Source organism: Coregonus lavaretus (assembly GCF_964263955.1).
Source record: "Coregonus lavaretus genome assembly, chromosome: 2".
Taxonomy (NCBI): Eukaryota; Metazoa; Chordata; class Actinopteri; order Salmoniformes; family Salmonidae; genus Coregonus; species Coregonus lavaretus.
The window spans coordinates 52,204,311-52,225,650 of record NC_139989.1 but is presented as its reverse complement, the minus strand read 5'-3'; the positions used below and the strand labels follow the sequence as shown (position 1 = coordinate 52,225,650).

Sequence of the window (21,340 nt, the reverse complement as noted above, 5' to 3'; positions counted from 1 at the left end):
CGGCTGATTGTTAATGGAATATCTACATAGGCGTACAGAGGCCCATTATCAGCAACCATCAGTCCTGTGTTCCAATGGCAGCTTGTGTTTGCTAATCCAAGTTTATCATTTTAAAAAGGCTAATTGATCATTAGAAAACCCTTTTGCAATTATGTTGGGCAGAGCTGAAAACTGTTGTGCTGATTAAAGAAGCAATAAAACTGGCCTTCTTGAGACTAGTTGAGTATCTGGAGCATCAGCAATTGTGGGTTCGATTACAGGCTCAAAATGGCCAGAAACAAATAACTTTCTTCTGACACTCGTCAGTCTATTCTTGTCCTGAGAAATGAAGACTATTCCATGCGAGAAATTGCCAAGAAACTGAAGATCTCGTACAACACTGTGTACTACTCCATTCACAGAACAGCGCAAACTGGCTCTAACCAGAATAGAAAGAGGAGTGGGAGGCCCCGGTGCACAACTGAGCAAGAGGACAAATACATTAGTGTCTAGTTTGAGAAACCGACGTCTCACAGGTCCTCAACCGGCAGCTACATTAAATAGTACCCGCAAAACACCAGTCTAAACATCAACATTGAAGAGGTGACTCCGGGATGCTGACCTTCTAGGCAGAGTTGCAAAAAAAAAGCCATATCTCAGACTGGCCAATAAAAATTAAAGATTAAGATGGGCAGTCTGAGATATGGCTTTTTCTTTAATGAAGCAGCCAGTTGAGGACCTGTGAGGTGCCTGTTTATTTTAATGGTCAAAGAAAATGTTTTTCTTTCGAAAACAAGGACATTTCTAAGTGACTCCAAACTTTTGAACGGTAGTGTATATTTTTAAATGGTACAGTGAGAGAAAAAAGTATATGATCCCCTGCTGATTTTGTATGTTTGCCCACTGACAAAGAAATGATCAGTCTATAATTTTAATGGTGGGTTTATTTGAACAGTGAGAGACAGAATAACAACAAAAAAATCCAGACAAAACGCATGTCAGAAATGTTATAAATTGATTTGCATTTGAATGAGGGAAATAAGTATTTGACCCTTCTGCAAAACATGACTTAGTACTTGGTGGCAAAACCCTTGTTGGCAATCACAGAGGTCAGATGTTTCTTGTAGTTGGCCACCAGGTTTGCACACATCTCAGGAGGGATTTTGTCCCACTCCTCTTTGCAGATCTTCTCCAAGTCATTAAGGTTTCGAGGCTGACATTTGGCAACTCGAACCTTCAGCTCCCACGACCCATTTTCAATGCCCTGGCTGAGGGAAGGAGGTTCTCACCCAAGATTTGACGGTACATGGCCCCGTCCATCGTCCCTTTGATGCAGTGAAGTTGTCCTGTCCCCTTAGCAGAAAAACACCCCCAAAGCATAATGTTTCCACCTCCATGTTTGACGGTGGGGATGGTGTTCTTGGGGTCATAGGCAGCATTCTTCCTCCTCCAAACACGGCGAGTTGAGTTGATGCCATAGAGCTCCATTTTGGTCTCATCTGACCACAACACTTTCACCCAGTTCTCCTCTGAATCATTCAGATGTTCATTGGCAAACTTCAGACGGCCCTGTATATGTGCTTTCTTGAGCAGGGGGACCTTGCGGGCGCTGCAGGATTTCAGTCCTTCACCGCGTAATGTGTTACCAATTGTTTTCTTGGTGACTATGGTCCCAGCTGCCTTGAGATAATTGACAAGATCCTCCCGTGTAGTTCTGGGCTGATTCCTCACCGTTCTCATGAGATCTTGCATGGAGCCCCAGGCCGAGGGAGATTGACTTTTGTGTTTCTTCCATTTGCGAATAATCGCACCAACTGTTGTCACCTTCTCACCAAGCTGCTTGGCGATGGTCTTGTAGCCCATTCCAGCCTTGTGTAGGTCTACAGTCTTGTCCCTGACATCCTTGGAGAGCTCGTTGGTCTTGGCCATGGTGGAGAGTTTGGAATCTGATTGATTGATTGCTTCTGTGGACAGGTGTCTTTTATACAGGTAACAAGCTGAGATTATGAGCACTCCCTTTAAGAGTGTGCTCCTAATCTCAGCTCGTTACCTGTATAAAAGACACCTGGGAGCCAGAAATCTTTCTGATTGACAGGGGGTCAAATACTTATTTCCCTCATTAAAATGCAAATCAATTTCTAACATTTTTGACATGCGTTTTTCTGGATTTTTGTTGTTGTTATTCTGTCTCTCACTGTTCAAATAAACCTACCATTAAAATTATAGACTGATCATTTCTTTGTCAGTGGGCAAACGTACAAAATCAGCAGGGTATCAAATACTTTTTTTCCCTCACTGTATATGATCACACTGGTAATAGATAATTTGTTGTATTACTTGTGAGGCACAGCTGAGTCAGCATAATATACAGTACAGTGCCTTCAGAAAGTATTCACACCACTTGACTTTTTCCACATTTTGTTGTGTTACAGCCTGAATTTAAAATTGATTAAATTGAGTTTTTTTGTCACTGGCCTACGCACAATACCCCTTAATGTCAAAGTGGATTTTTTTGTTGTTGAAATTTGTACAAATTAATTAAAAATGAAAAGCTGAAATGTATTGAGTCAATAAGTATTCAACCCCTTTGTTATGGCAAGCCTAAATAAGTTAAGGAGTAAAACAAAATCTTAACAAGTCACATAATAAGTTGCATGGACTCACTCTGTGTGCAATAATAGTGTTTAACATGATTTTTGTAAGACTATCTCATCTCTGTACCCCACACATACAATTGTCTGTAAGGTCCTTCAGTCGAGCAGTACATTTCAAACACAGATTCAACCACAAAGACCAGGGAGATTTTGCAATGCCTCGCAAAGAAGGGCACCTATTGGTAGATAAAAAAAGAATAATTTAAAAAAAGCAGACATTGAATATCCCTTTGAGAATCGTGAAGTTATTAATTACATTTTGGATGGTGTATCAGTACACCCAGTCATTACCAAGATACAGGCGTCCTTCCAACTCAGTTGCTGGAGAGGAAGGAAACCGCTCAGGGATTTCACCATGAGGCCAATGGTGACTTTAAAACAGTTACAGAGTTTAATGGCTGTGATAGGAGAAAACTGAGGATGGATCAAAAACATTATAGTTACTCCACAATACTAACCTAAATGACAGAGTGAAAAGAAGGAAGCCTGTACATAATTTAAATATTCCAAAACATGCATCATGTTTGCAACAAGGCATGTGGCAAAGCAATTCACTTTTGTCCTGAATACAAAGTGTTATGTTTGGGGCAAGTCCAATACAACACATTACTGAGTACCACTCTTCATATTTTCAAACATGGTGGTGGCTGCATTATGTTATGGGTATGCTTGTCATTGGTAAGGACTAGGGAGTTTAAGATACAAATAAATGGAATAGAGCTAAGCACAGGCAAAATCCTAGAGGAAAACCTGGTTCAGTCAGACACTGGGAGATTAATTCACCTTTCAGCAGGACAATAACCTAAAACACAAGGCCAAATCTACACTGGAGTTGCTTACCAAGAAGACAGTGAATGTTCCTGAGTGACCGAGTTACAGTTTTGACTTAAATCTACTTAAATCTATGGCAAAACTTGAAAATGGCTGTCAAGCAATGATCAACAACCAACTTGACAGAGCGGGGTGTGAATATTGAGGTAAATTAGATATTTCTGTATTTCATTTTCAATAAATTTGCCAACATTTCACATTGTCATTATGGGGTATTGTGTGTAGATGGTGAGAGAAAAAATCTATTTAATTAATTTTGAATTCAGGCTGTAACACAACAAAATGTGGAATAAGTCAAGGGGTATGAATACTTTCTGAAGGCACTGTATATATATTTGTTTTTACTTGACTGTTGGCCTCACCAACACTGTCCCTCCCTCCGCTGAGAAACGGGGACAGTCTTCCAGCTGATGGCGAACCTCAAGTCGCACTGCATTATTTCTGCCTCATGCACCAATTCATATTGTTACTCCTATGACCATAGAAAGTGAAATATTCCTTGATATTAAAAAAGACACAAGCAGCTAATAATAACAACGCAAGCTTATCGGAACACTTTGCTAAACTCATTCATTGCAGCTGCAGTGTTGGTTGTAGCGTGTGTGGAAGTAGACAGAACACACATTTTATAGCTTATAAAAGTGTTGAACAAAGTGTTGACAGTGCTGAATAACAACTTAAACATGAACTTACTCATAAAAACAGCAGCTCTTTCCTGTATTCGTTGAGTCTCTCTAGTCATGGTGATACACAAAGTTGTGAAATCTCACAGTATCAACTTTATTGTGCGTTCGAGGTGTCTTTTTATAGTCTATGGCTCTAGGAAACTGTGCATACACGGTGATATGAGCTATCTGATTGGTCAGCGGCAGTCCTATAGGTACACTTGATTTGCTCTCTGGGCCTGCTGGATAGGTGGAGATCTACCTTCAGACACATGAAATGGTTCAAAATGGGAACACTTTGCCTTCCCGGCGCTAGGGCTGCTGAATCAAGTTCACCTACCGCCAACAGCTCGAAATGAATAAAACAAATAGGAACGCAAGGCTTTATTGTTGGGTTTTTAAGAGAAATGCTTGGTGATCGACTAGGAATGCCACATTTATTTTAGGCCATATAACGAAAAGCTATACATGATTTAATGAAAAGCAGCAAACAGACACAACATTGTTTCACATTCTTTAATAAAAGACTCAGAAACAGAAACAGGCAATAGGCTTAACAGCTGGCTTCACAGTTTCCCTGCCAAACAAGGAAACGCGACAACGTTGATTATGCGAGGGGGTCTGTGTGCTGCGCAGTACTTTCCACAAAAAGTTTTGTTCGACAAAAAGACGTAAGCGTATGCGTTTGTGTGCGTGCATACTGTGGACTTACCAAGGGCAGGCTCTGCACAGTCTTTATACTGTTCAGGGGTGCAGAATGGAGAATCACCTAGAAGGACAGAAGAAGCACAGAAGGAAGGGGAGGAGAGGAAAGTTCAGATTCAACTTTTCTGCTAAATCTATTTTTTTAATGTAGCACCACTGAATTACTTATTAGCTTGAGAAAAACAAACTGCAAACAGCTCAGATTACCGTGGAATAGGGTTACAAAGCTACCAGTAATTTCCCAAAGTTACCGGAATCTTCAGTAATTGGGGTAATTAACAGAAAATCTATGGCAATCTATCGTTACTTTGGTAATTTATACTTTAATAACTTAAATCAAATATATTCATATATAGAATATTTTTTTTATATCTGTGTCCATATTTACCATGAATCTCTAGTAGATTGACCATATGGTTCAAGAGAAAATAGCCTGATTAATGAAAAAAACATCTAAACATCTAAGCATTATTTTCAATTAACTCTGCAACTCACAACTGCCACCAGTTTGATACCAAAACTTTGACAACAAATACATATTGACATAGTAAAATAAATTAAAGTGTGTAAAAAAATGATAAAGGATATTATGATGAAACCCTCATATTAAAAACTAATGTTATTCACTAAGTTGATGGTTTATATTTATGATAATGTTTTACAGCTTTGTCATATTTTTTTATATTTAAAAATGATCTTATTTAATTATGTCATATATTTTACATGTGATAAGGCCACACAGAGGGCCAGAGATAATTACAAACACCTGTGATAATCTGAAGTACTCAAAAGGGCCACTAGTTGTCTTATGATAGATTACATAAAATCCTTGAACGATACCAAAATTCTGGTAGTTTACTGGTAAACGTCAAAAGTTTCCAGTAATATACCCTCCTGTGGAAGCAGTCAAGGAGACTCGCGACATGCAAAAACCTACCTTCCCCTCACCAAAAGAGAGCTAGAGAGAGAGAGATGCTTGATGTGGAGCAAGGTGGCAGAAAAGCCTTGGAGCAGAAAGCTTTAATACACCAACACAAATTTTGACCTTACACCTTACAGCTCTTTGACCTTTTCAAACCCACCACAGACTTTAGATTACTTTTTTCTATCAACCACAACAACTACTGTAACTCCTTTATCAAACTTTCGTCACCTTGTTCTATGTCTTCAAATAGTCCTTGATGAAAAAACATGACCCATAGCCCAAACAATTGTTTTTGTTTTGCCCATGGCCCAGACAATGTTATATTACAGACTCTATCCACATGTTTTGTTTAGTGTGAAAAGGGGGAAAAAAGTATGTGCTCTTACCGGGCATGTGCACCATCCTGCAGTTACAGTTTTCCACGATGTAGCGTGTCTCACAGTCAATCCTGCAGGCTGTCACACTGTAGACCTTGAAGAAGCCAGAGTCCAGGGCCTTGGACTCACACTCTCCCCACGGAGGAGGCAGGTAGGTCAGCTACAGTGAGGGAAAAAAGTATTTGATCCCCTGCTGATTTTGTACGTTTTCCCACTGACAAAGAAATGATCAGTCTATAATTTTAATGGTAGGTTTATTTGAACAGTGAGAGACAGAATAACAACAAAAATATCCAGAAAAACGCATTTCAAAAATGTTATAAATTGATTTGCATTTTAATGAGGGTGGGAGGGGAGGGGGGGGGGGGGGGTGAGACAGAGAGCAAGAGAGTGAAAACACCCAGCTGAAGTCTAAAACTCACATAGACACATAGGAGAGGTCATGGTGTTATTGTGATTTAGAGCCATCGAGAGGCTCCAAAAGGCCCTCTAAAACACAGCAGGATGGCTGACAGAGGAACAAAAGGAAGATCTGGCCAACAGACTGGGCTGAGTTGGACACATTCACAGATACAGTCTCTCGCTGTGAAAACTCACAACAGGCTCCAAGAACACGAAGCTCCAAATGTTCCCCCCTCTCGCCCCCTCCCCACCCCCATGGGTCTGGAGATGGGAACTGCAGACGAGGAGAGAGGGACACCAGGAGGAGCTGTGTGAGCGCCCAGGCAGCCCTCTCCAGCCGCTCCGCTACTCTCCGTTCAGCATCCATCACCCAGCACCCTCTGCTCTCCATTCTCATTCACTTTCATTAGAATGAATTGTGGGAGATGCAGTTTCCTCAGCCAAATACCAGTTCTTGGACCAAAATAATCCTTATCCTGCCAGGTCAGATCTGACTGTGGAATACCTGTTAGCACAGATAACATTGGAGAAGAATCCCTCCAATCAGAGACTGATACTGTATCCATGCCTCCAGATTAGTTTGCTGTTGTTAACTTGAACACAGAATTCCCCCAAGTTGATTGAAACACTACAAATGAAGCCAACAAATCAAAACATTTCAAACTAGCCCTGGCCTCACTCATATACTGTAGGTCTGGCCACACTGTGAGAGAAAGATTATGTATTTACCTGATTTGTTTGATATTAATAGTTAAATGATATACTTAACAAATAGTAAGACAATTCTGTTCTACTAATGCTGTGTTTTTATGGTTTCCACTCTAACTCCCTGCAGCTAATCTGGGCATATGGTCACTAGAGCTAGCTTGAGCTGACAATTGAGTTACAGCCTCCATTCCATAGACAAGATGTGGTGTGTGTAACCGAGATAGGGATAGCCTGGAGGAGTACAACAAAAATCCTAATTGTCCTTAATCATTCTGTGATCTGGGAAACTAAGCCAGGGTGGGGTTAAAACAGCAGATAACCATAGGATGAACCCAAAGTGACTCATGATGGCACCCGATCTGCATGGGAGGAGTGGAACCAGCCATTACTAAGCATTTTAGTGTCAGCTATATAAGAACCAGCATTTTCTGTAAAGGTTAGGCTCTCGGCCCAACAGTCAAGAGTGTTGGGTCGACCAGTCTCATTATTGCAATAATTAATCGATATTGAATAAAGATGATTGTTTGAAGAAATGACAAAGTCTCGCTCAGTACTGAAATTACCAAAACAATTTTGGTGACGAGGATGGGATCTCTGTAACTTCACCTGTTGACCGCTCCTGAAGATCTGGGTAAACTGGGCAACAAAAAGTCCATATTCGTGGTACTGGGTTGATCACAGTAGGACTGGTGAGGTGAATGTATTGAACGAGGGACTAGAGCGCAGGTGACACCTTGCGAGGGCACCTGGCTTGGTGAAGTTCAAATTATAATGTGTATGTAATTGATTAAATGTTTTATTGATGAGGTAAACAGGTATGCCCATGGTTACTATTCCTGGCACTTCACCTGAAGTGGAGGTTAGAAAATACGAGGTAAGATTGGATTTTTGGGACCATGTTACATAGTTAGATAGGAGACATGGGTACTCTGTTGGTAGTTTTGCACATTTGGATAGACATAAGAGAATCTATACCATAGTAATCACAGTAGGCTATATCCCAGTGTGGATACAACACCCCGTTGTGGGACCACTAATTAGGCAATATTCTGATAATGGTATGGGTTACCCTGTTCATATAGACAGGGTATGAAATCCGTTTTTTCCTCATCTGTCTCATTCCCCTGTGTGTACCGGATGAAAACTAACGTTAGCATCCAAACCTGTGTGAACTAGTTAAGATCCTTTAACGTGAACATCCAAAGCTGTGTGTATTGGATGTATAACTAGATCCTGTGAGGACTACTTAAGGCCTAAAAGAGAAAGGCCTGCGTGGACTAGAGAAAAGGCTATAGAAATAAAAGAAAATGCATTACAATGAGATGGTGCACCTGTAATTGTTTAAACCAAACCCCATTTTAGAAATAAGAGATAGAGTCCTAAAGTTACTGCCGTTTTAAGGTTATGAGATCCTGATGGTATTTTCATAATAAATAGGAAGTCGTGATCGTACTATCCTGAAGTAGGACATTTTTTCGGAGTCCTACATGGTATTGCTGTGATGCATTGCAATACCATGGGTTAGTATTGTAAGATGTAAATGTATGAGTTGCATTATCCCAGGAACTAACCCTGAGATAGAAATTAGAACTGTGTGAATGTGGAAATAAATGTTAATCTGAAGTTTGGATAATAAGATATAGAAATGTGTATAATAAGCTGATTTAAATTTGGATAATACATTTGGATATGTAGCGTTATCTTGGTGTTCCATCCATCACTGCCCATCATAGAATCTCACAGGGTGGTATTGAGTGCGGGATGTTATTTTGGACAGCGGCAAGTCTATAGTTTGTGGGAGGCTAGAGAGCCGTTGAGGATACGTCTGGAGCATTATTCCCATGACCAGCCGGGCAGTGTCCGGGGTTCCGCTGAGAGTTTGGATGCACAGCTGAAACTGTGTGGCGATGGAGAGTCGTTGGAAACACACTACTTTGTAAATGGATTATGTGAAGATATGAAAAAATAAGAGAAATTGTATGTGTGTATAATCTATTACTACAGATTTGATTAAGTAATGATGTAACGAATAATATTCATATACCAACTTGTACACCCAAACGTAGACGCACGTCAGGGGTGGAAAATAAAATATAAACGTTTTCTGAGTTGGTCCCGGTTATGGATCATTTGATAGAGATAAGCTTAAAGCATTATATGACTGTCTACATGATCTGGGAAATAGTCTCAGAAAAAGATTGTCATATATTAAAACCGTGAGTGAGGGAATCTAAACTCTGGACACAGTTGAGAGAGGCGCAGAAATAACCATCATATAAGAGGTCAACTATAGCAAAGCCATAGAGGCACTAAAAGAAGCGCATTAGCATTCTTCCAATTCAGCTTGAATATGGGAAAAAAAATCTAATCGTGGATCAAATTCGGCAGCATTTCCCCGCTGACAGGAAAATTCCAATCAAATAGAGAATTCAGGAATGCAATTGTGACTTGGCACAATGACATAAAGGCAGAATCGAAAGCTCAATACACCAGCGTAGAGATGTTAGCATCCTATTAACAGAAAAGCAAAACCGATAAAATCAAGATTAGTAGATGTACTCAGTGTAACCGCATTAATCGTACTATTTGTGAAGTAAATTGAGTATGTAATATGCTTATTGCTCTTAAGACACAAATTCATTGCTTTAACTAATTCTGGCATATGTTAAGAAAATGTTGAGGAATTGTATAAAGTAATGACTTTTCAAAATAAAAGTTGCGTTATACGTTATGTTGGCTGACAAATTTGTTGGTTATGCTATCCTTATGAACCGCATAGCATATCATTGCATCCAACTTCCCAACGTTTATTGACTTGATTATTCACGTCATTGTTAGCTTAGCTAAATAGTATAGTCGTTGTGCGTTCTCAATGGACATTGTTAAATGGGGTGCTTTGTAAATTTGCTCTGGTTATTTGTTCGGATTTCAGAGCACTCTTGTCTGAATATACCAGAGCGCAGAATAACTGATGCTCAACACCTGTTGAATATGGCCAGTGTCAGTAAACATCGGGGAAAATAACGTAATTAAATTATTGCCAGCAGCACAGTTAGTCATCAACGCCTTGGATAACATGAAAAAAGCCTAACCAGCTCTGCTAGGGTGAGTGAAATGGTCAGAGTGAGGAGGTGTTCTCTTATTTGTGTATGGAGTTAGCTAGCCAACGTTAGCCAGTTAGCTTGGGTGCTTGACTGCCTTTGTGAAGTCAGAGAGCTTGGATCAACCCTGCTCCTTGGCCAGAGTGGGCAGTGTGTGTTCTGAATATTTTCCAAACACCCGAAGTCGTAAAACGTCTAAACTAGAAATGTGTTATGCTAACAGACTAGCAAGAGGCTGCATTAGCAACAGCATCAACTTTCGGTAGACATGCGACATGCGAAGCTCAACTGAAAGGTTACCGTTTGTTTACAGTATATAAAAAATGAACTAATAGTATATAGTATGAAGTATATACTCATTGAGTATGTAGTATACAGTATATTAGTATGGGTATTCGAACACAGCCTGGGTATGTGAGTACATTGATAACATTTACGTTTAGGTTTGAAACCTGTTAACAAAATGGGAAGACTCGAAAGCCGATTCTGGGGTTGAATAATCCTTGTGAGAATCATGGACAGTGGATATAAGGTAACATTCAAATTGGCAGTATATATGGGCGAGAGCACGAATGATGGTTACAAATAGTCAATTTTGTATCCCGCCGCATTTAAGCAATCGCTGAAGGGTATACATTTGAGGGTTTTGTGTTGATACAATATCTGGTGAATTTTTTATTGGCATCAAAAGACGAAGAAACTGATATGCCAGACATCACCACATTAGTAAACTATTTGGTAGAGAGGGGTCACAAGGCATCATGTGGGAAAGTACAACCAGCGAAACAAGAGATAACATATTTGGGGGTTTCGATTTCGGAAGTCACAAAACACATTACACGTGATTGAGTAGGAACAATACGACTCAGGAAAACCATAGGGGTTTTAATCTCATGAGACACTTTATTCAGTTTTATTCTAAACTAGATTATAGTATTGACAAAAGGGAGGAGGGGTCACAAATAATTTTGTTGAGGGCTTTCTGAGTTAAAGGAAACAGAGATGTAGACTAGTGAAGGTAACAAAGGAATGTTATTCTTACTTCATTGTAAAGTAAGAATTTCGAATTTGATTGTTTGGACTGGTTAAGAGTTAGCAAAATGGAAACTAACAAAATGTACACTTTCTCTTCCAGGAGAATGAGGATAGTCATTTCTCTCTCTTTGAAATGTTTCCCGAGACTATTGTCTTGATAGAGTGGTTAGTGAAATTAAGTAAAGGTATCCGGATTCGGACGTAAAGGGAGTGAACAAATTAAATATAGCCTGGCCATTTTTGTTTGTTTTTACCCTACATTATGAATATTTTATATATTATATTTTAATACCATGTCTGATTTATTGTGAATGGTCTTTCATTTGGTTTTAGTGGGGTTTTCACGGGTTAGACAGACTGCACCTTGAAGGGGCACACACAGAAGTTTTATTTTCTGAGTTTTAATTGAACACGTGAATTATTTTGATAAGACATGCACTGAAGAAACTTACTGTAACTCTTGGATACGAAATATATTAAATGTTTGACTGTTTTAAATAATTAGTATAATATAGAAATAAATACTTATTTGAAGGGTTTGACTGACCTCCGACCTGACTTTCTAGTGTGGTTTGATCACCCTCACTGGAAAGCCGAGAGATGGTGGGTGATGATTTAAAGGTCATATGTAATAATGATTTGAAGGTCGTATGTAATACTCATACGGAGAAGTTTATAATTAATAGTTATATGTGTGATTCGGACCACGAGAAGGATACTGTCTCTAGTCTATTTTTCTATTCCTTGAATTGCCTTATGTGTAAAAAAAAATATTTATGGAGTCATTAAGGGCAGTAATTCTAATTTGATTTGCAGTGTTTTGTTTTTACAAATTAATCACGTTGTGAGTCATGTGTCAACATGGGGGAATTACCAGTCTTTTGAGGGTTTTGGATTGAAGTTTACAAACCTCAAGTGATATGTAGGAGTGTATCGAGTGATATATGAAGTAGTGTATTGTTGTGTTGTTTTGTTTAATATAAATCTCACCAGATTGAGTTTGCTGGAGGATTGAGATTTCTCCCTAAGAATTAGCCCTCTAATTCCCTGACCCTGTGACTCTGCGGTGAAGTCGACAGTATTATAAGGGAGTATAAGCTAATTTGGAAAATGGTTTCAACAGAATGTGTTGTTATTTTCTCGTTGACATTTTGTCTTAGAAATTTGTATTGAGAATATTGGTAAAAGTGATAATTTGTCATACAGTTACTGCTTGTCTGGAGTTCCTGAATCAGAAATTACCTGAACTAAACTGTTGTTCTGATCTGTCCTGATCTGTGACTACAGATGGTATCTAGATGCATGGAAGGGACAATTTGACCAAATGGTGTGGACCTCAAAACCCCCTCTAACCAGCTGAAGAAATGGCGTTCAATACGGCCCTGTCATGTACCACTTCTACCGAGAGACCTGAGTCCGAGCCAGCAACCTGTACACAGCATCCAGTCAAAGCTATCAACTGCCTTTTCTCTCATGCTTTTTCTCTCAGGAGTGCAACATGAGTCCACGTGGAGTAAGCATGGAGAGAGATCCGTTCCAAAGCGTCTCTCATGTTACTCGTATACTAGTTGGCAAATGGACAAGACATAATGGGTGGTAAAGGTGGGGGCGGCTCAGGTGAGGGACATTGTCATGGGCCATCCACTTTGAACTGTGACGCTATCTGAAGAAGACAATGAAGAGATGCCAGAGGTTTAAGTGCCGGGAAAGGGGTTGGTCAATTGTGCCCGTAATTGATTTTTTGCTAAATTTATAGTAATTTAGGCTCAGAATGCATTGAGATACTGATCTGTAATTATAATCGTGATGAGAAAGGTAATGCTAGAATTATAAGTTGAATATATTGTATGTTAATATAAATTTACATTCTGCCAGTGTCGATGTGTGCTAAATTGAGGGTTTTAACTTTGAGTGATAGAACCAATGTGAATCACTGAAGAATGTCATTCTTAATTTGGGTTGGATAATTAATTGGGTTAATTATGATTTGGAAACTGACTGATTGATTTGAGTAAGTTGTTAGTATGTTAATAACTATATGAGTGAAGCAATGAATGTATTATGGATTGGTTGTTTTGATTGTTGTTATGCTGATTGTGACATGTGTAAAGAAGTTGTGTACTAAAGATGTTGACACTATTCTCAGCATGCCCTGGTGAATGGAGAGGGTGAATGCTGATCCTGAGAATGAAACTGATCCTAATCTATTTGACCTACAGTGGGGGAAAAAAGTATTTAGTCAGCCACCAATTGTGCAAGTTCTCCCACTTAAAAAAATGAGAGAGGCCTGTAATTTTCATCATAGGTACATGTCAACTATGACAGACAAATTGAGATTTTTTTTCCAGAAAATCATATTGTAGGATTTTTAATGAATTTATTTGCAAATTATGGTGGAAAATAAGTATTTGGTCACCTACAAACAAGGAAGATTTCTGGCTCTCACAGACCTGTAACTTCTTCTTTAAGAGGCTCCTCTGTCCTCCACTCGTTACCTGTATTAATGGCACCTGTTTGAACTTGTTATCAGTATAAAAGACACCTGTCCACAACCTCAAACAGTCACACTTCAAACTCCACTACGGCCAAGACCAAAGAGCTGTCAAAGGACACCAGAAACAAAATTGTAGACCTGCACCAGGCTGGGAAGACTGAATCTGCAATAGGTAAGCAGCTTGGTTTGAAGAAATCAACTGTGGGAGCAATTATTAGCAAATGGAAGACATACAAGACCACTGATAATCTCCCTCGATCTGGGGCTCCACGCAAGATCTCACCCCGTGGGGTCAAAATGATCACAAGAACGGTGAGCAAAAATCCCAGAACCACACGGGGGGACCTAGTGAATGACCTGCAGAGATCTGGGACCAAAGTAACAAAGCCTACCATCAGTAACACACTACGCCGCCAGGGACTCAAATCCTGCAGTGCCAGACGTGTCCCCCTGCTTAAGCCAGTACATGTCCAGGCCCATCTGAAGTTTGCTAGAGTGCATTTGGATGATCCAGAAGAGGATTGGGAGAATGTCATATGGTCAGATGAAACCAAAATATAACTTTTTGGTAAAAACTCAACTCGTCGTGTTTGGAGGACAAAGAATGCTGAGTTGCATCCAAAGAACACCATAGCTACTGTGAAGCATGGGGGTGGAAACATCATGCTTTGGGGCTGTTTTTCTGCAAAGGGACCAGGACGACTGATCCGTGTAAAGGAAAGAATGAATGGGGCCATGTATCGTGAGATTTTGAGTGAAAACCTCCTTCCATCAGCAAGGGCATTGAAGATGAAACGTGGCTGGGTCTTTCAGCATGACAATGATCCCAAACACACCGCCCGGGCAACGAAGGAGTGGCTTTGTAAGAAGCATTTTAAGGTCCTGGAGTGGCCTAGCCAGTCTCCAGATCTCAACCCCATAGAAAATCTTTGGAGGGAGTTGAAAGTCCGTGTTGCCCAGCGACAGCCCCAAAACATCACTGCTCTAGAGGAGATCTGCATGGAGGAATGGGCCAAAATAGAGACTTACAGAAAACGTTTGACCTGTGTCATTGCCAACAAAGGGTATATAACAAAGTATTGAGAAACTTTTGTTATTGACCAAATACTTATTTTCCACCATAATTTGCAAATAAATTCATTAAAAATCCTACAATGTGATTTTCAGGATTTATTTTTCTAATTTTGTCTGTCATAGTTGACGTGTACCTATGATGAAAATTACAGGCCTCTCTCATCTTTTTAAGTGGGAGAACTTGCACAATTGGTGGCTGACTAAATACTTTTTTTCCCCACTGTATATCCATTACCAAATTAAATTTTTTATGATAATGTTAATACTCAGGAATTTTAGCAGGTTTATGCTTACGGAACATAGAGTCCATGGGCGTTGCCTTATAAATAGTGGAATCATGATGCTTGTCCTGGGTCATGTTCATTAGGCACTAAACTGAAGAAATTTTACTTAAACCTGGAGTCACTACCTGGATTTGTCCAACAAGTTTCTACAGATGGTGCTATAGTGATGGAAATAGTTATTTCTACCATGCTGACCAATAGGAGTACGCTCAGTATCAACATGATGATTTGTTTCGTACTGTTAATGATTACGATTTTTTAGTAAACTATTGAATAACCAAAGTTAAATCACAGACGTGGCAAATATATATTGAGGATTCTCTGTTGCTAGGCAAGAACTTGAATGGTTCCTTTCACTGGGCTTGTGTATGTGTGAAATGGGGATCTGACCTAGGGTCAAATTGCTCGCTCTTACCTAATCCATGGCAGTCCTACCTTAGAGACTGAAACCAGACTGTTGCCTAATGCATCTTTTCTCAAACAAAGTCTGGCGCCAGAGTTTAACAGAGTTTAGACTAGTCATGAGTAATTACAGCATGACAGGAGGGAAGAAGAGGAGTGGGTTTGTGTACGTTTGAGAGATTGAGTCATGTCCAACAATCAATCTTCAGGTCAAGCCAGGGTGAGCCGGGGTTGAACAGAGTTTAAAACTGAACATGATTGTTTTTGCATGACAGGGGTGTGATTGATTGTAATAATATTGTTTCTAAACTGAATGACAGTCAAATTTAGCCCTATCATAGACTAAGGAAGTGGGCGGAGTGGTAGAGAGCAGGAAACTGAAGATAATGGTAGGAGAACCTAAGAGGGAGGGGCTTTGAGCTGGGATGTGTGTGAATGGGACTATATAGACAGAGAGCGGAGAGGAAGAGGGAAGCTACTCTGCAGACCAGCTCGGCTTTGTTGAATTGTAATAAAGTCAATCTTGATTCTACAAAAACTCTGGAAGAACTTTGATTTTAAATAAAGTATAGTGATTATTTTCCACAACATTAAAACTTGTAATTTTCTGAGTTGAGAGAAATCTCAAAATGGGGGAATGTGAGAGAAAAATTAGGTATTTATCTGATTTGTTTGATATTAATAGTTAAATTATATACTTAACAAATAGTAAGACATTTCTGTTCTACTAATGCTGTGTTTATATGGTCTCCACTCTAACTCCCTGCAGCTAATCTGGGCGTATGGTCACTAGAGCTAGCTTGAGCTGACAATTGAGTTACAGCTTTATTCCATAGACAAGATGTGGTGTGTGTAACCGAGATAGGGATAGCCTGGAGGAGTACAACAAAAATCCTAATTGTCCTTAATCATTCTGTGAACTGGGAAACTAAGCCAGGGTGGGGTTAAAACAACACCAGGTGCAAATAACCATAGGATGAACCCAAAGTGGCTTATGATGCCACCCAATCTGCATGGGAGGGGTGGAACCAGCCATAACTAAGCATTTTAGTGTCAGCTATATAAGAACCAGCATTTTCTGTAAAGGTTAGGCTCTCGGCCCAACAGTCAAGAGTGTTGGGTCGACCAGTCTCATTATTGCAATAATTAATCGATATTGAATAAAGATGATTGTTTGAAAAATTACAGTCTTTCTCAGTACTGAAATTTCCACAACAACACTCCTATAGGTCTCCATTCACAATTAAAAAGTATTCCTTAAAGGCCAGCTGTTCATCACTTCTAAGAAGATAGACTTTCCCAGCACTGTCGATTTCATTAAGATGAGAGGCAGGTGCTCCTCAGCAGCAGTCAGTCCATCACCTTTCCCATCACCTTCACACCTCTGTTAATCTTTCCTCGTGTCCTAATTAGAGTGGGCTCTGGCTGATGTATAACACTATTATCCTGCTGTAATCAAATCTCAAATCATCAGAGTAGACAGATGTCAGCGCACACTATGCAGAGATCAGCTGACCTGATTAAATACACTCTAATGACGGCCAGGCACCTCTCTGCCCCTCCCTACACATTATTCATCAATGACCACACACTCTGCCATGGGGATGCACATCAGCAATTAGACACCATATTAGAAACTGATCAAAACTAAAATGCAAGAGATGAATCAACAAGGGGCATAATTAAAGTTGGTGACTCTAGATCTGGAATTTGTCTTCAGGAGTTCTACATGGATTTACGAACTTTGGGGATTTTGTAGAAAATCGGAGCTGTATTTGGAGTTTTATTAACTAACCAGTACAGTATAGTATATAAGTTCATCCCGCTCCCATGGACACTAGGTTGCCAAGACCAAAAATACATTACTGAGACCCATCCAGAAGACACAGGAGGGAGAGAGGCTCAGGGTCTTTAATGGAAACCTTTTATTTTCTGATTCCGAGAACTGTAATTTACATGCACGGGAATACCCTTGTGACTTCTGTGGAAAGCACAGCAAAGAACACTTTAATATTTGAAACTCCCCTATACTTAAAATAATGAGAAAATACAGAGGGTTATCAAAGAACACAGACAATCTAGTGTGTGTGTGTGTGCCTGCGTTCATGCATTATTAAGTGCCTATAGTGGCAGTGTTCTTTGGCTTCTGTGCACTTATTTTATTTGATGAAGTGGCTTTTATCTGGAAGTAATAATACAAGTTCATTTGAGTGCATGACTTCAGCTCCACCTCACAATGGAGCTGTCTGGTTGGATCTGATTACAATCACACACTAATGACCACAGCCAGCCATTGTACTTTTACAAAGTCCCCACAGTACTGCTAATCATTAAGACATATTGGCTATATTCAGCCTGATTATAAGCATGATCATCTCAGCGCATCTCACTAGATGTCCTCGGGGTGCCTCAGTCAGGAACTAAAGTTGTGCCACGCTGCAGGAACACAAGGGCCAAGCCACAGTAGGAAGTCTGGGGAATCTTTGAATTCAAAGTGCAAAGCGAAGTTAATTAGCTGGTGTCTAAATGTACTGTGTATCCCACTGTGCTGGTGCAATGGGGAGGATGAAGGATGATGATGCTGTGCCAGTCAGTCACACAGAGCCAGTCACACAGACAGAGCTGAGCTGGATCTGAGGAGATGAGATGAGACTGCGGGGAGCTCTACAGCCCTGGGGGCCTGCCTGACCACACCATGATTGGAGGCCTCCAGAGCCCTCTGCTTGCCTGCCTTCCTTCCTGACTGACTGCCTTCCGCTGTACAGTAGAGCTTCTCTGTACGCTGGCAGACTTTTCTCAGCTTTTCATTTTCAATTAATTAGTAAACATTTCAGAAAACACAACTCCACTTTGAGATTATGGGGTAGGCAAGTGACACAAAATCTCAATATGAATCCATTTTAAATTCAGGCTGTAACACAACAAAATTTGGAAAAAGTCAAGGGGTGGGAATACTTTCTTAAGGTACTATATTTGTTTTCTGCTTTATCAGTCCATGGTTAATTGCAGAACAGTGATCTCATGTACATGCTGGAGACATAAGCAATTTCAAGAATGAGGAAAAATAGATGAATCTTGACAGGAATCTGTCAGCTAAGACAAGGACAATCCAGCCAACTTCCTGTGGCAACTTAGACAAAAACATCTCCAGGGTCAGAGAAGGAGAGAGAAGGGGGGAGAGGGCAAAAGAGAGCGAGGGAGAGACAGAGACAGAGATACAGAGAGAAAGACAGATACAGAGAGAAAGACAGAGAGCTAAAAGAGAGATACTCCCAGTCAGGGAGTGGGCAGATATAAGAGGTCAGACCTAGGGCTGTTGCGGTGACATATTACCGGCGGTCACGAGTCATGAACGCAGTCAAATTCCACGTGACCATTTAGTCACAGTAATCAGGCTTCTCCAAGCTCTGATGCTGCTGATGGTCATTAGTAGCCAACCAAACTTGCTAACTGCCTGGTACTCAGCACTCTATTGTCCTTCTAATCACTCTGACATCAATGCAAATGTTATCGAAAATCTAATCAAACCCTTCATGAGCTCATGTTGCGCAACATTTCTACAGTGAGGGAAAAAAGTATTTGATCCCCTGCTGATTTTGTATGTTTGCCCACTGACAAAGACATGATCAGTGTATCATTTTAATGGTAGCTTTATTTGAACAGTGAGAGACAGAATAACAACCAAAAAATCCAGAAAAACGCATGTCAAAAATGTTAGAAATTGATTTGCATTTTAATGAGGGAAATAAGTATTTGACCCCCTCTCAATCAGAAAGATTTCTGGCTCCCAGGTGTCTTTTATACAGGTAACGAGCTGAGATCATTTCTTATTCAGTGGGCAAACGTACAAAATCAGCAGGGGATCAAATACTTTTTTCCCTCACTGTATAGGCTATGCAATTGCGCAAGAACAGAGTGATGGCCTCTATTAAAAAGAGGAGAATCCCATCAGCTTTCTATAGGCTAGGCCTACTATATTTATTTCTCAACTTTCCTAATATTAAGCACAATGCTTATCTTTACAACTGGAGTATAGCCTACGTGGCTGGCATGAAAATGAAGTAAGGGAAAAGCGGTCCTTCATTCGCTATATAAGTTCATAGATGGCATGTCTTTTTTTCCCCTGCCCCTGTTTTGAGAGAGGTGCATGATAATGGTCCATTCTAAATCAAAACAAATTTCACACATATATTATTTAGTATATATAAAGACAAGATTAAATCAAGAATAGTCTGATGGGTGACAATATTAGCCTATCAATTGTGAATGATATATTATCACCCAGCGCAATAGACAGCCTTTTTTTCGGCTGCTTTTTCGAATCATAGTCACACACCTCATGTAGCCTAGCCCATAGGCCTATATGTTTTGATAAGGTTTGTATCACAACTAAAGTGGCGAAATAACTTCTTAAAATTAAGCACAATAATCCACTTTACAAGGGGTGTAGAGCCTAACTGTCTTACATAAGCAGCGCGTGAGTTTCAAGTTTGGGGATGATAATTTTCACTGTAGAAATGCACCATTATAATAAAAGCATGACATGCATAATCGTATTTGCGGTCACTTTTGATAATGGTGTTTTCCAGCTAATGGAACACTCGTGCTAATAGACTATTGCCGTGTGCGCATTGCTGTGCTTATAATGAGAAGAAATAGCCTAATAGTTTATCAACATTTTAAGCTAAACGTTCTGATCTGTTGCGTCAGCCACATTGCGTAAAATATATTTTTTGATGCTAGTGGTTGTATTAATTTAGGATCTATCGCATCCCACAACTGTCCCAGACTATGTTTGGAATATTTATTTCTCGCACAGAATAGGTCAACTTTTGTACTATAGGGGATAGTAGATTGACGTAGGCTAGTGCTTTTGCTGTTCGTTAGGGCTACTCATATTGTTAGCTGACGAAAAGTAAATGTGGGCAGTTCTTCCAATATCTTCAATATGCACCTCAGAATTGGATAAGGAAGTGCATTACGGCCACACAAAGGGGATGCTGCCGTGAAATTCGAGGCATTATCAAGTGCTTGTCAAATTGTGAATGAAAGACTGATGAAGTGTGTACAGCCTGCGCAAAAAAACAAAGTAGAGCTCATGCCTTTCAAGCAACTTTTTTCAAATCATCATTAGAGTCGCATCATGCAGCCTTACAATGTATTAAATATCTAAACATATAGCCCAATGTATGTAGAACAACTAAAGTTACATTAATAACTCTAAATTAAGCACATAGGAGTACCTATTTCTTTGTTAACCGCTCAAAGAATAGCACGTTTTCACTCCCTCAAATCGTTTGGAGAAAATATCCTTTCTATTTTATTCAGCTTTGTTCAATTGTATTCTTCACACTATAAAATAATATAGAATAATGCCACAGAATTCTAACCAAATCTTGTCTGCTACTAAATGAAGTAGTGTAGCCCACAGCCATTTGGAATAGCCAGATCACGACCTAACATAAGGACAACTCAGAGTATGCTATTCTGTTCTTCTGAAATAGACTACATTTTCTTCATATCATTAGACCTGTCTAAAATAAATAATGGATTTATTGTGAAGATGTAGGCTATATTGCATGGATTTATTAGACTTTTTAAAATGTAAATGTTCCAAAGGTCTGCATCAGTGGCTTGTAGGCCATGTGTGGAAGCCAGGAGATGCTAAATGTGTTTATGTTAATTCACGGTCAATTACCGTGAA

The 21,340-nt window shown here is 39.8% G+C and overlaps 1 protein-coding gene across 1 annotated transcript in view; it reads right to left on the bottom strand.

The window, feature by feature from the left end:
* Window positions 1-21,340, bottom strand: part of LOC311138289 (acid-sensing ion channel 2) — a gene marked incomplete at both ends in the record, with an annotated part of 398,974 nt that overhangs the window by 15,135 nt on the left and 362,499 nt on the right. The window contains 2 exons of the mRNA XM_084172970.1: window positions 4,842-4,898; window positions 6,146-6,296. Of these exons, the coding sequence (XP_084029096.1) occupies window positions 4,842-4,898; window positions 6,146-6,296 (208 nt within the window). The remainder of the gene's footprint in view (window positions 1-4,841; window positions 4,899-6,145; window positions 6,297-21,340) is intronic.